The sequence below is a fragment of the Mchenga conophoros genome, linkage group LG2, assembly GCF_057382185.1.
Source record: "Mchenga conophoros isolate Kocher_MC1m ecotype Shallow Benthic linkage group LG2, M_conophoros_male_GT1.1, whole genome shotgun sequence".
NCBI classification, from domain to species: Eukaryota; Metazoa; Chordata; class Actinopteri; order Cichliformes; family Cichlidae; genus Mchenga; species Mchenga conophoros.
The window spans coordinates 6,648,936-6,664,864 of NC_140527.1; the positions used below are offsets into that span (position 1 = coordinate 6,648,936).

Consider the following 15,929-nt stretch of genomic DNA (forward strand, 5'->3'; position numbering starts at 1 on the left):
GCGCAAAACAATGCTCATTCAAATTATTGTATTGAGTCTTGAAGAGATTTTAAGTAAAGTGAATTAAATGCCAAAGGGGTGAACCTAATTTGCAAATCAATTTACATTAGGAATGTTGCTGGATCATGCTGGATGTACCTGATGTGGTTAATGATGAGGCTGGAGGCGGGAATGAAGAAATCGTCCACTCTGTCGAAGCGCCTGCCGACCGGTTGTGTGTGAACGGTGTGGTGGGAGACTCTTCCGCTGGCCTGATTGATCACCTGGTGAAGACCAACAGAGAAGCAGGTGGGTGTTTAAAATGAGCTTGATGAATACACTCAGTGCTGCTGGTTTCTCCTCATTAAAGTCTTTAAATCATACTTACTTGGAGCTAACAATGAACCGAAAGGGACTAATATCAGAAAGCTGCAAAGGTTTCCAGCATTTTTTAACAGATAAAACTCTTCAGCCTCTCCTCGTGCTGTTGAGTAGCTGGAGCTTCTCAGTAGGAGGTGATGTGTGCTATATTCCTTGGTGTCTAAATAATCATCATGCATGCATGGAAGCGTGTAGACATGTGGTTGTGTGTAGGCAGGGTTTGCTTTGATTGTACCACAATGCTGAAGGCAAATTGCCACAGACCAAATCCCTGCATTACAAATCTCTGTGCTCCTGATGACAAACTAGAATTTCCAATGAAACCGCTCAATTTGACTCAAAGGAAACAATTAAAAAACACACTCATTAAATATTTGTTCCATTTATAGCAAAGGCCTCAAAATTGAACATATACAAAGAGTATTTATAAGGTGCAATCAATAAGTGTAGTGAATTCCAGAATTTAAAGAAAGAAAGAAACAGCAGATTTAGTTAATACTATAATAGCGCGAGTGCTATTTTCAGTGTGTTCCCCAGAGGTCCTGTTTTACCACTTGAAGTATGCAATATGTGCTACACTGGCTCAGCAACCCTTCATCTTGAGTATCATGTTAAAAATTATTACATGAAATTTGGGTCATTTTGATGTTGACCCAACAAGTTAATGTTTGCTGTTCGCAGAGACACAAGTGGTCAGAACAGAATATCTAAAGAGCAGTGTGAATGAGATGGACCAATCCTGATGTGCAATAAAAGCACCATCTTTTGATATATATATTTTAATTTAACTTTTTAATGATACAACACTCTACCTTTGTGGTCAGAAGTTTATGTGCCTGGATTTATGTGTAGTGGTTCAGAACCAAAAACTACTACAGCCTTAATGCCTGCTGCACTCAAAGTGCATTTAATTAACTTAAAATATACTCTAAGGGAGAAGCAATGAAAGTAAAGGTGGGATGCAGATGGAAATTAGCCCAAGGCTATAATCTGGCACTTGTTAAAATTTGTTAAAATGTTCATTAATATGTATTGCCCCTCTTTCTAAAAAATAAATAAATAAATAAAAATAAAATCTTTTTTTCAACTGTCAAATAATGCACAGCTGAAGTCACTGAATTTGTTGTAGGGAGAAAAGATCTGTTTGTTTGTTTTTATCACCTGTAGCTTTCTGGATTGGCTTTGTTGGTAATGTTATGCTAATAGTTATTCCTTATTGCTGATTTTACAGCGTACACATGCCTATCTTCACACAGGGTATTTAATATAATCAGCAGGAAGATATTAAGTTCCTCTATCAGCTCTTTTTATTTATAGAATCCTGAAAGGGTTCGTTGAGTAATAGAAAATTAATGACCAGATAATTTGGCACTGTTGGTAAAGGAAAAATGAGCAGCCTTGGACTCTGGGACAACATGATTGGTATTTTTCACAATTTTCTGACAGTTGGTGAACATAATACATTTTAAAGCATGTGAACTATCCGAACTTTGCCTTGATAGTCTGCATCTCTGTGCTTGTTTATATAACTCACTGCTTTCAACCGTTTTACAAGGACGAAAATGGACAAGGACTGCAGAGGAGAGAAAAACATTGAAATATAATTAACTAGTGAACCACGGACACACCTGCAGGGTAGGAAAGTTCTTCTCCATGTCTCCCCAGCTGAGCAGCCACACCTGGTCATGAGATTTGTCATAGTGGAGCTTCACTGGATACGGGTCAGTGCTGACCGTCTGAAAGAGAACACACAACCGATCAAAAACCAAATTGAGCCCAAAGACAGCAGGGCCAGGGTATAATACCGCAAGGCAAACTAGACTTGTGTTTGAAGAGATCCCTCTTTGATGTGCAATGGTAATGCTTTTGAAAGGTTTTCCTGCAGACTAATGCACCGCGGGTTGACAGGTCCAAGTCTTCTTTTAACAAGGTAGATTGGAGGTGTGCTTTTTATGTATAAGGTGTGTTTGGTGTTGAGCTGCATTTCAAATCAAGTGGTGACAGACACAATTTCTTTACCACACTGAAGTAATTGCTTTCAGTCTTTATCCGTTCTTTGACACACAGCGGCAATATTCCCAACCAGAACAATAGATGAGCCGTATGTGACAGAAAAGCGCTCCTCATGCATTATGTCCACCTGAGTGCAGAGAGACACCCGGCTCAAAGGGAATACGGAAATCTCAGGGGAAGCGAGAGCATGCAGTAGCTTTACTCCTCACAACAGCAAGAAAAAGCAATCATCTTTTTAAAAAGAATTATTGCAACCCTGTATTCCCACAACCCCCTTTGACTGCAGCTTTCCTTCTATAATATTTGTTTTGCCACAAAATCCTAATGGTATTGTTTACCTTGGCAAAATATATACTGTATTACTGAGAGAGTAAACCTCTCCTAAGAGAGTTATTGCAAATAAGATGAGAATATCTGTTGAATCCTAACTAATCTCCGAGCATGTAGTCATCAGAGAAAACAGGTGTTCGCGTTGTTCTTTTCCTCTCGACTGACAACTTCTTTCTGGCTGAGGAAGATTATAAAGATCCTCAGCCAATATGCTCTAGTAACTTCTACAGATCTGTCAGAGATGAAGCGCGGAGAACATTGCAGCTACTTGCACACAAGTATCCGCATGCACTCTGCAATTCATTAGTTATAATGCACAAAATACAGCTTGCTCATTAAAAACTGTTAACTAACAATTTAATTGGTTGCAAATTTCAAAACGCAAATCGCTTGTTATTGTTGCTTTCGGCATGTCAATCATATTAATAATCCAATGAGAACACGAAAATCTGGGAAACCAGAACTTGCGTGTATCTTACCATTCGAGACGAGTGACGGGTTCAGGTGGGTAATTAACAACTGGTAATATAATGCAATGAAGCTAAACCTCCAGGCGACTGAATAATGAGCTTGTGACAGACTCTGGGACACCAACCTGCTTACTGGCAGGTCCCTGAGAGGCTGGCAAGCTGTAAACAGCTATCACGGGAACATCTGCAGGGATCTGAACAGCCCGGAATTAGTCTGACACACCCAAAAAACCCACTGACACTGATGATTCAACTCCACCACTCACTGTTATTTCCTGAGGAAGCCTTGCATTAAAAAAAATCCACCAGGAAAAGAGACGGGTGCAGCAAGGAGTGTTAAAGGGGCGGCTTCCTCACACCATCTGTGAGGAAGATGGCAGGATTTGCCATTTTAAAGCACTTCTGAAGGGTTGCCAGGCGACAGTATCCTTGAAGAGGTGGGTCTCAGGGTCACTCGGTCATCACGTTGACGCTAAGGTTAACTGTGGGTCTTGACGGTTGCAGTTTGTATGAAATGGGTCAGGTCAGGGATTAGCAGTCAAACAAAAGCTGATCTTAAAGCTGAAAAAGCAGCACTTTAGCGGTTCAAGTGGAACAAGCAAGTAAGAAACAAAACAGACTTCATCAAGTAGAAAAATTCAACACATGCAGACAAAGCCCTGCACTCTGCTGTTGACACTGACGTTGCTTATCAGAATGATTTTATAATCTCTCTGTAGTGGTGACAGTAGTGGCTGGGAACCCCTGGTCAAAATTACTGCTACTGTGAATAGTTGTGTGTAAGTAGATAATAAACTGATGTCTAAAAAGACAAATATGAAACATTACTTTGAATATTTTAAGCAAGATTAGAGCACTTTCTGTTTTATATAATTTTGGTGCAAAATAAAAGTTTGGGCACCCCAGAAGATTTGACCTCTCACATAAGTTTTGCCAAGGTTTCCAACCTTGATTACAGTTGCTTGTTAGGCCTATTTTCGTATTAGGTCAGAATTATGGAAAGGCCTGGGGATGCACATTTCACATCTTAATAAACACTCAGACTCCTAAAACCTTGTCCCAACAACTAGCAGCTGCCTACTACTCTAAAGAACAGAGAATAATTGATGCCCACAAAGCTTGACTACAAGAAAATAGCTTTTTTTTAAGTAGAAGCTTTCTTACTTTGTAATGGAATTAAGACATGGTAAACAGAAAGTAGAGGTCAGGTTGAAAGAGCTGCTTGAATAATTGCTAGAAAACCAAATAAAAATAGTTTTTTCTTAAATAGACATTTGGAGTAGGTCTCCACGATTTCATAGAAATAACCTTAATGGAATCAGAAGTTTGGCATCCAAACAACATCCAAACAAACCAGATGAATGGCAGACTGCTTTTTAAAGATGTCGGCGATATCTTTCCTCAGCAAAGCCAGCAACTCGACCTTGAGCGCCTCAATATCAGGATTAGCTTGAGATGTGGGGGGCTTTGCAGGAGACGACGGCTCACTCGAGGGTGTGGTCGCGGTTTGCAAACCAGGCCTCAGATGTGTTTGAATAGTACTGCGGGTTTTAACATTTTTTGCTGCCATTTTACGCCGGCCCGAGTAAAACTTCTCAACAAGACAATCCACAAACCGAAACAGGACTGGAAATATGCCCAAAAAGCGCAAATAAATAACAATTTAATCGCGTCCTACTCCATCAAAGCTCAACCGGAAGTCCGAATGGCAGACTGCTACACTGAACAACGATATATTTGGAGCAAAAAAGTACAGATTTTCATGAAAAGAACTCTCAAACTGCAGCACCATTTGTAGCACCATTTTAGATTGACCATGCTTTGGGTTCTTGTTGCAGGAAAATGACCTTAAACACACCTCAAATTCCACAATGTGCAACCTCAAGAAATGCAAGCTAAATGTTTTATTATGGCTTTCAGATTGGGGACTGGGGACAGTACATCAATGTAAGCTTGTGGATAAATCTACTGTACATGCAAAAAATCTCTGAGTATTTAGTAAACAGAATAGAACAAGTAGCAGTGATGATGTTTCACGCTGTTTTCAAGCAAGATAACAAAAATCATCCTCCCTGAAATATTAAAGAAACGTGTCTTCTTCTTTAACGTTTTCTTTTTTTTTGTGCCAGATGGGCACGATCATCTCTAGATTTTACAGAGGATGATCAGAAAAAGAGAAAAATACCAGGGAGAGGCAGTTTATAGCCAAAAATGTTTTGTTGGTGTCAGACATTGGGGAAGAAGACTGCTTCAGACAGCTTCAAGCTAATAGGAAGGCAACATTGACTCAAATAACTAGCTGTTCTGTATGCAGAACAGTATCTCTGAATGTGAAACATGTTGAACCTTGAAGCCGATGGGCTACATTGGCAGGTGTCACTAATGCTGGCTGCTATAAACATGAACCTGAGGCTACATTTTATGCAGGCTGAAAACCAAAGGTTGTCAAACCTGATACAGCACAGTATCAGACACAATGTACGTAATACAATGTCCATTACTACAGTTTGTTACTACACTAATTTATGTGCATTTAGTTAATGAATCAGAAAATGTATTTTTATGCTTGGTGGTGTTTTACTCAGATTAATAGACCATAAACTGGAAAATTATTTAGTCTACTGGTGTTTATTACCCAGAATACTAGGTTGAAGGAAGTGTGGGATAACAAAGAAAGCTGATAACCACCATTCTGATACCTTTCACTAATGATCTGTTTTGTTGAGCCAGATGACATAAAGAAAGCCTGGCAATATTGAATTTACATTGGACTACACTCCTCATACATCGTCACACCACAGCGCTCACTTATTTGTATTAATGCTCTACTAAATAGTTACTTAAGTACAATATTCCAACACCTCTGATACAAGCGTTTCCCAAATAACAGGATACAGGTCATTTTTAGTTTAGGCCCAAAGCATTCATATATTTGAACTTCATGAAGGAGGATGATGTATGGAACTGGAAAAAAAAACATGTGTGTCCTTCATTCAGCAAAATCAATCACAGAAAATACCCATATGGAGCAATGATGTATTGAAGGTTTTTGTGAAATATGTTGCGTTCAATCAACATGGGGACACCGAGCAACCTTGAAGTTTTTTGGCACAGATGGAGTCAATTACTGTAAACAACAACTTTTCACTTTTACAAAGATACAAACAGGAAAGATTATTCAATCTTTTTTTTTTCTTGACCTGTGTTATCGTCAGACCCTCTCTCTGTGTTTCTGGCAAAACTGACGAGAACTTGTTTTTTCCAGTTTAGCCCGACAATTACCTGGACGGCCTTCTGAGACTGGATGTCAACTATGAGCACTCGATCCAAGGTTGGCTGTGTCACATAAATAAACTTGTCCTTGATGTTGACCGCTGATGTCCACACACACCTCTGAACCGCCTCTCCTGGTGAGGTGGGGCACACTTCCTCCTGCAAAAACAAAGGCGCGCACACACACAGACACACACACACAGACACACACCGACAGTGAGCATATTGTTTTTCATATTACAGGGAAATACGTCTCATTAAAAAACAATTACCTTCACCTCATCATTTTTCTGTGTTGTTTACTACCTGCAGTCTTATCACCTATGCTGATGTGAGTCGTGCTATCTTGGCAACTTGGATAAATGAGCTTTACGTGGTCCAGCGAAATCTCTGTAATCGCTCCCACTTGTCCGCACATATTCTTCAACACAAAGCCCGCGGACAGTCTACGGCTGTTCAGCTTCCACTCCTGGCAGCTCTTGCCATCCTGGCTAACGGGCAACTCAACCAGCCTTATGGCTCAGGAGATTTCCACCTCTCACCCCCTTCCCTAGTCATCCAATCCTCCAGGCAGTGACCAGTCGTCCATTTCAGACTCTGTGGGACAATTTTGGGAGCTGCAAGGATGACTCCGGCATGTCGGGATGAACTCTTTCTCTCATATTTACAACCACAGAGGCAGCCCATGACAGGTCCCTTTTCACTGGCCAAAATTTCTTGGTTCGAGGGGCATTCTTTAATGTATGAACTTGACTCAACTTTATATTAAGAATGATGGGGAAAAACAGAGAGGAGGGATCTAAACTCTACTGCCGACCTCCCCAGTGATGTCGCCCATGTCTTCTCTGTAGGTTAATTTGCAAACAAAAACATCCAGCTAAGAGGTCATTTCAAGAAGCTAAATCACTAAATCAATGACACTGCTTTGAATTTTCTGGCTTGAAAGAGCCAGAAAGACAAGGATTTCAATTCTCTGTGACTACATTGTCCAGGTGCAGCGCCATCTATTGCTGTTTATTCCAAAACAGGTTGGAGGAGTCCGTTTTAAAAGTCAGAAATCCTTCCACTTTGTGAAGTAATCGTTGAGTCATTGTTATTGAACCCTGCGACACCCCTGCAGACCTACGCTGTGGTCATTTTGTTGCTAGGGGGGCTGCCAATATCCAACTTATTGCACCTTTAAGAAGTGAGAAATCGAACATCTGATGCCCAGCCGAGGGTGTGAATGGAGGCGGCTGTAATCCTCTCTGTATATGTGTGTTGCATATGTCAGTATATATGTGGGTGCAATCGATGTATGCAATTTATGTTGTAACTGACAGGTTTTAAAGACTGCAAACATTTGCTGTACTTCTTTATGATGGAAATGACTACAGTGTGATACAAAATAATATATATCTTTTCATCAAATACTGCAGTAGGACATTATGCTGCAGTGAATTCACACTGCGGTGTTGTATTTCTTTAAAAGATATTAAAAAAATACTAGTGTGAAGTTATATTTAGAGGATTTTTACTCTCTACACTTGTGAATGTGGATGATGACATTTAAAGAGCTGCTGTGAGAAATGTGAGGCATCTGATATTCTCCAGCTAAGCCGCCAGATGATTTGTAGAGCTAGTACATTTGTGACACATAAGTCGTCTGTGGGGAGGGAAAGTGCCGAAAACAGTGAAGCAGCAACATCCAAAAGTGTCAAAAAGAGAAACTTTGTGGTAAAGTCACGGCACAATCATGTCTAATCTCTTGAGGTGTTCCTCCAAGCTCTCAATCCAAACTTCTGTAGTCTTATAGTATGACGTGATGCAACTTTCACAATATTTTTTTTTAACATGTACTCATAACTTAGTTGGACCTAAAGCCTTTAGAGAATTCTCCAAGCAAATTTTTTCAAAAAGCTACAGGTGAGTTCCAGCTAGTATTACCCTAAAGTGTTTTGTTTTTTTCCTTTTGAACTAGCATGCTAATTATCACCCTTGAGAGTAAACAAGGTCCTCTTGGAATACATAAGACTTAGAAAACACTTCTGTTAAAATTAGAGAAATATGGAGAGAGTGTTCAAGCTGTTGACTGAGTCCCGTCAGTTTTCTAAAATAAATGTGGCGTTTCTAAAATTCCAATTACTATATTTTATTTACCCTTTGACTGTTTTATGATTAAAATTGTCATTACAAATGTGAGGTTTATATACATACAAAATGCATTTACATAAGTTAAGCATTTGGGTTCTCTATGCTCCTTCTACTCTGGAAACACCAACAGCTACTCTTCCACTCGTTGTTCAGTCCTCATGGTCACACCACACCCTCCTGGTCCAGTTCTATTACTCGGTTCTGTTACTCGGTCATCACGAGTAGGAATGAGTAAGGTGGAGTAGGAAAATAGTGGCGCAGTCTACTGCGTGGATATGGAAATTATTTGTATTGTACAAAAGACCGAGAGCATGATGGTAAAGTGCAAACTGCATCCATCTGAGCGCATCCATCCGTGTTTCTTTGATTTAACCTTTACCAACACCCAAAAATGTGGAACATTTAGTACGCATTTGAATTTTTCCTGCCTTTTTCTGTCTTAAATACTGTAACTCACTTATGGTGTGCATCCCACACTCAGCAATAGGCCATCTTTAACTGCTCTCGAATGCAGCAGCTAGGCTGCTAACAAAAACTAGCTATATTTTTGCCTTTACAAGCTTTCAGTTCCAGTGAAATTCAGAATTCATTTGAAAATTTTATTAAATAAAGCCCTACATGGCCCAAGTTCCATCTTATACAGGGACATGTGCTGAGACATTACTGTGGCAGTTGGCCTCTCCGATAATCTGTACACACTCTTTTAACTGTTCCATGCTCTTATTTTAAAACCAGAGGGGATCATTTTGAGGTTGTAGCTCCTACATATTGGAACAGGCTAAATCTGTCGTTTGTTTTAAACAAGTGCAGAGAAAACGTTTTCTGCAGTCATTAGTTTTTAACCTTTTGTCCTTTTTCATAACTATTCTTCTTCTAATGTGCAGGGGAAAATCTAAGGCTGTATCTTTAACTCACATTTGTATATTTAGACATGTATAACTATCTTTAATTTGTGGTCTTCACCAAACTGTGAAGCACTTTGTATGTTTTAAAAGGTGCTATAAAAAATAAGCTATTGTTATTGTTTACAGTAAACATTAAGACAACCACCGCACTTAACATAACCTTGTAGCATATGTAATAAAAAACAAAACAAAACTCATAACACATCTGATTGTCCTTTGTTCCACAGGAAACCAAATAAAGATGCTTCCTGAAGCAGAATTGGACGTTATTGTGTTTTCTTCCATACGACATGTATCGCAGTTGAGCAGTCTATCTGGTGGATTTGGATAATGGATTGGCTGTGCATAAGCAATCAATCCTCTGTGATGGAGAAAACGTGAGCACTGTGCTGGGAAACGGCCTCATGTGTTCACACCGCAATCCACCAAGACAAGAGTGGAGTGCTGCAGTGATTGATATCCTAATACAAACACCTCTCAGAGGAACGCTTGGCTGATTGTTGCGCGTTCATGGCATCGCTTTATGTATAACAGCCGTCCAATCAGTGCAGAGCTCCTGGATGAAAGGCAGCTCAGAGGAAAGCTGCTATTCGAGAACACGTGTAAATCTAACAGGTATCTATCAGCTGGGTGCTCTGAATGTTTTGCTGCTTGAAAGCTTCAGTGATAAACGGTGTCTCAGTAGGGGAGGCTTGGTGTAAACAGTCCACTGCCATCTGAAACTCACTCTGACTGCATGAGTTATGTTAGTGAATTAACACCATGGCTCAGTGGGTACCCTACGTGTCTAGTGGACATTGTTTTCTTCAACTGTCCATCCATTTGTCCATTTCTTACCACTTATCAGGATCCAGGTCGTAGGGCAGCAGTCCAAACACAGATGCTTAGACCAGTCACTGCTTCTAGCTCTTCTGGGGGGTAACTGAGACATTCCCAGGCCAAACAAGAGATGCATCTCTCCAGCTTTCTTGGGTATTCCCCTTGATCCCCACTTTGGTGATATGCCCAAAACACCTTACCTTGAAGGCATCTTAATTAGATGCCCTTTTCGGAGAAGCGGAGGCTTTACTCAAGAATGGCTCAACTCCTCACCCTCTGTTATGCCCAGACACCCTTTAAAAGAAGCCAATTTCTTGAATCTGCAACATTGATTTACTTTTTTCTGTCACTGAAGGTTGTAGACACAAGTGAAGCTAGGAACCCAGACTGACCAATAAATCGACAGCCTCATCTTCAAACTCAGCTCCTTAGATCAGTACTGCATCCACATCAGTACACTGCACCAGGCCTGCCTGTCAATCTCTTGCTTTACTCTTCCCCCATTAGTTATCTGACAGAAGGAAAAATAATGACATATTTATTTGAACAATGTTATAAAAATGACTGTTTGAGCCTGTTGTTTTTACAGGTTTACAGAACATGTTTGTTTTTCTTACTTCAGTGAAAACGGCTCTAATGAAATTATCTGGTAAATGGGGAGGAGATGATGGAGCGCATCATCTCATGGGTAAATTGGCTGCATGTCTCTACCTGTTAGCCCTGCCCCCATCACCCTAGCTGTTGGGATGGATTTTTCCACCATGGACGACTCTTCTTGTCTAGTCTGATCTTGATTCTCTTTGGGGTTTCTCTGAAACATGTTCAAATTAATCTATATTGCAATGGCAAGCTTTAGGTCCATTCATTTGAAAATCAGGAGAAAAAGAAGAGCATTGCTGACATAAGATAATTACACTATCATTTATCAAGTGTGTGAGAAAATGCAGATCTACATTTAAATCATATTTGGAATCACTCATATCAATATTGGACAGTTTAGTGACTATCAACTGTTGAGCGTTCGGCAGCTTAGCTGACTCTGAACCTCAGATAAATCCAACTGCTCACAGAAGCTGTCACTCCGTTGGATAGCATGGCACTTGATGTGTAGGATATAAATAGTGAATAACACATTACATCTTTTTCAGAGACATTAACAAACACTCCTGTCTGTTCACAGGACTCCACTGTAAAACACTAAGATGCAAACACTGACATTTTTGATCTATGCAAGCCAAGGGCTTACAAGACTATTCAACCACCTCTTCTCTGCTTCCAATTCATTAAATTAACTGGTCATTGACAAGATCTTCCAAAGTTAAAATAAAACATTTCACAGTGTTGCGAATTCCTGGCAGGCACAAATCATAACAGTCTTTGGACTTTAGGAAAAGAAATGGGTTTTGCGGAGAGGCATGAATTCATATTAAATAATGTCATTAAAATTATTGCAATTAAACTTGACGTATACTAGGTTAGGTGCTATTAATTTTCAACATTGGAGATCTGACACTTATACAAAGGAAGAGGAAAATACCCTGTTAAATACACCATAGAGGTCTCCTTTTATGCTGCATGTCGGCAGAGAAAGCACAATAGGGCTCACACAAGTGTTTTTCTTTTTTTTACACTTTATACTTTTGGATACATTAACAGTGTTTCTAACCAGAAACCCACTGTTGGTTCAGGTCTTCTGTAAAAATGTTTTAAAAATTATTACAATTTACAGTATTCTACACACTGCTTTAGAAATGCATTATAAACTATAATCTGTTTTAACAGCAAGGCCCAAAACTGACACTAGATATTCATTGAGAACTATTTCACTGCTCTTTGAAGACGGCAACCTTCTCCAGTCTCCCACCTTGTGGCTACATATAGCTATGGTCGACTTCTGATATGCTAGCCTTGCCTGGTTGAGTTAGACGTCTTTACACATCTTGCTGTTTTACTGGTGGCTTACGAAACACCTCTGGCAGCATTACTACCACCTTCTGACTGGACTTGGGCTTTACGTACATTTTTAATGATGGAATATAAAAAAAAGTCACTGAATCGTAAATGTTTTCTGACGACTCACCTGCAGAGCCAGCAGCTTCTCACTGGGTTTAATATGCCGTTGGATCTCACATGCAACCGGCTGAATGACTTTGATCCCGTCTTCATAGAACACATAGAACATGTTGCCAATGCCGAGACCTGCGAGAGAGTAACAACAGCGCCGTTATATACGTGAAAAAGCTTATGAGACTGCACAGTATGAACATTTGGAACGGAAATAAGCATATAACATTGTTATCTACTCTCGAAGCATCAAATCACTTAATCCTTCTCATCACAGTTCAGTAACCCTATTACAGAAATTCAATTAACTCAGTTTAATGAATGCTATAGTGGAGCAGAAGCAGTCTAGACGTACCTTCTTCCCGCCACAAAATGTTTGCCACTGCAAGGAAGGAAAAAGAGGGAAGCACAGATGAAAATAAATGCAAGAATCAATAGTGTCCCTTTGTGAGAACTAACACCCAAATACTGACTCCTGTTGAGGCAAAGAGGAAAGTAGACCACATGAAAGTTTTATGGAAGCTGTCTGTCTGACACCAAGTGCAACAAACAATCGATGGAGCCCTCTGCTTGGAAATAATTTGATTCCAAACACTGGAAAATGGAGTGCAGGCAACAACAAGTACTGTAAAACAGCTTATGATTTTTGGATGCTGCAATCTTACGAAGAGAGAGGAGAAAAAACCTTAGACCTCAGATCATCATCTATCAATATGAGCGTTATGGGTAAGCTGCCTTAGACACCCATGAGTAGTCCACAGGTTTCAGGCTCAGATGATTATCATAAGTCATTAGGAAGGATTAATGTGCTGCTTCTTCAGTGGCATGAAACCTGTTTTGGCTGCTATAACAGGTAATTTCTCATTAAATTCACTTAGAAGTGACTAATGACATGAAATGTGGGATGAAAGCCACATAACACCCTGAATGTTCACTGGCGACCTAAGACACAGACTGACAGTGGGCTTTCAAAGCAGCCGCTGGATACTCTGAGAGAAAAGATGACATCATAAGACTAAATAGTGAGAAGAAAATCTAGAGCTATTATATACTTTCCATGTAAAGATAAGAGCAAATTCTTCCACTCAATCATTCTCATCCCCCAACCCGCCACCACCACCACCACTATCATCTCACACTGGCTTTTAACTGTGACCTTCTCTCATTGTTCATGTGTCCCCCAGTCTTCTCTCTGCTTCCATTCCATCTTCCATTTTCATGCATTTTCAGTCTACAAACCAATCTCCAGGCCAATTCACATCCGATTCTAATCTCGCCTCTAGTGCAGTGCTCATTCCCACAGCCTCTTGCTCAGGTGGACGGATGCAGAGAAAGAAAAGAGAGCTGAGACAAAGCCAACCAGACACCACTGTGCTGTTAGTCAGCCTTAATCTTTCAAAAGTGCTTTGTCAAGTCTTTCCTGTGCACTCTTGCATACCTTTTAGCTCATTAAAAGTTCCACAAAAGGAGCGGGGTGTATAGCGTGGTCTGGAGGATCGAGGAAGGAAGGAAGGCAAGGACAAAACAAAAAGGAAAACAATACAATTTATTTGAGATCTGCCAAAAATGGAAAATGGAAAAGAGGAGCTGAGATGAGATCTTGTGTGCCCCGGTCTTTTCCAATAGTCCACAGTATTGATGCTATTCATCACTTGGCAGAAACACTGTGGCTGTTCTGCGCATACAAGGAGCCCATACATCAACTTCATCATCCATAATACAAAACAAGCTGGCTGCCACTGTAGGCAGTGAGTTCACTCTTTCTGGCCGTAATAACTATGTTTCCACTGGGCTACAAACATCGGGGACGCCACGCTCACCAGCCAGTCTGGCCTCCGCAGTTCCTACCCGTCAGCAAGGTTACATAAATTCAATTTGTTTACAAGAGCACGCTGCTGCGACAGTGGGCCAAACAGCCCGTGGTGTTCACCACAGTGGCATGGCAGAAGACAGTATAATACAGCTAAAGTAATTGGGTCACAGTAGATGCAAATGTATAATGAAATTCAGGATGACTGCCTTAGGTGTTCAGCTTTTTATTGCTCTTTCCAGGTATTCTTTACGAAGTTTCTTGGAAAAACTGACCCAAGACTTATGCTTTAATTATAAGCTCTACACACATACACCTTCTCAACAGTTTGGAAGTACAAATCCTGCTCGCTGCTCTAGCATTATGTATTCAGAAAGTGAAAAAATAATGCTCGAGAAAACAGGCAGAAATATCATTCTTCCTCTTCTTTCTTTCATCATCTACACTGATACAAAAGTCTTTTGAGAACACTGATAGCATGCAGAGCAGGTACCCCACAAATCTGTGTAAAGCCAAAAAGATTTTTGCATGTGCCTGCCAACTCCCACTTGCAGTACATTGAGGCCTGGATCAAGATGTCTTAGGACTCTCTCCTTTGGCTCTTAGCCAAGCCCTGTAAACCTGGATATCAGCAGAAATTTGTCTTTAATGAACAGTGTCTAATACTACTTTTCAAATGCTCCTTAAAAAAAAAAATGAATAGGTAAATGCATGTTCCTTTTACCTACAACCCCAAAATGTTCTCTTTTTAGAATTTTCTCTGTGCTGATTTTTAGAATTAGGTAGTTGATCAATTTTCTTGTAGGTGTTTTCAAGAAAGACTATTTTCTTAATTTGCTCTACACTATGAGTGACGCTGCCTACAAGTGAAGAATACAGTACTTTCAGCATGAATGTCTGTGAAGCTTCTCTGTCATCCAGGTCATCGTAGACGTTGAAGACGTTTCACCTCTCATCCAAGAAGCTTCTTCAGTTCAGAACTGAAGCTTCTTCTTGTATGAGAGGTGAAACGTCTTCAAGCAACTTGAAGAAGTCCAGACACTTTTCTTTCCAAGCTCCTTAGACTTTCAGCATGAATAAAAAACATCGGTTTTGCCACACGAGATATCTGGATTTTTGCCTAAATGTCTCTGATTTAAAGTGAAAAAAGCTCAGGAATTTACCTGAAACTTCGTTTAGAAGTCAATTATAAATCTAGGGAGGGAGTTCAGGAGGTAGAGCAAGTCATTTACTAATCAGAAGATTGGTGGTTTGATCCTTCGCCGTGCCAGTATGCATGCCAAATGTCCTTGGGTAAAATACTAAAACCAAGTTTCCATCTATTGGATTATTGACTGTTATTGTCTCATACTGCTGCAGTTTAAGTGAAAAAAAAAAGAAAAACTCACAAAACTGCACACCATTACTGAGAACTGAGTAATTTCCAAAACGAATGCAACAACGTATGCCAAATATGTAACAATAAAGAAGAAAGTGTTCATCCACAACAAGGTGCTCATGGTAGTGACAGCCCAAAAGTATGTAAATATACACATAATATACAATATTAAATTGGATGGGATGTAATCCCAGATTTTTTTCCTTTACTTTCAAAGCACCAAAGAGTGAGTGCCATTTAGTTCCATTAAATAAAAGAGAAGGCAGATACCGCTGCAACTGGCAGCTCACACCATAGCTATCTGACTTTAGAGTGAACTGTCCCTTTAACCCTCAGTTTATCAGACAACGCTCTGGGCGCAGGGTGGGAATCAA

General features: G+C 40.1%; 1 protein-coding gene across 2 annotated transcripts in view; it reads right to left on the minus strand.

The window, feature by feature from the left end:
- fstl5 (follistatin-like 5) overlaps nt 1-15,929 on the minus strand; it is a 203,683-nt gene that overhangs the window by 10,159 nt on the left and 177,595 nt on the right. For both annotated transcript variants that reach the window (XM_085284620.1, XM_085284630.1), the window contains 5 exons: nt 12,723-12,749; nt 12,384-12,502; nt 6,456-6,605; nt 1,989-2,096; nt 139-263 (listed from right to left, as the gene is read on the minus strand). In XM_085284620.1, the coding sequence (XP_085140746.1) occupies nt 139-263; nt 1,989-2,096; nt 6,456-6,605; nt 12,384-12,502; nt 12,723-12,749 (529 nt within the window). The remainder of the gene's footprint in view (nt 1-138; nt 264-1,988; nt 2,097-6,455; nt 6,606-12,383; nt 12,503-12,722; nt 12,750-15,929) is intronic.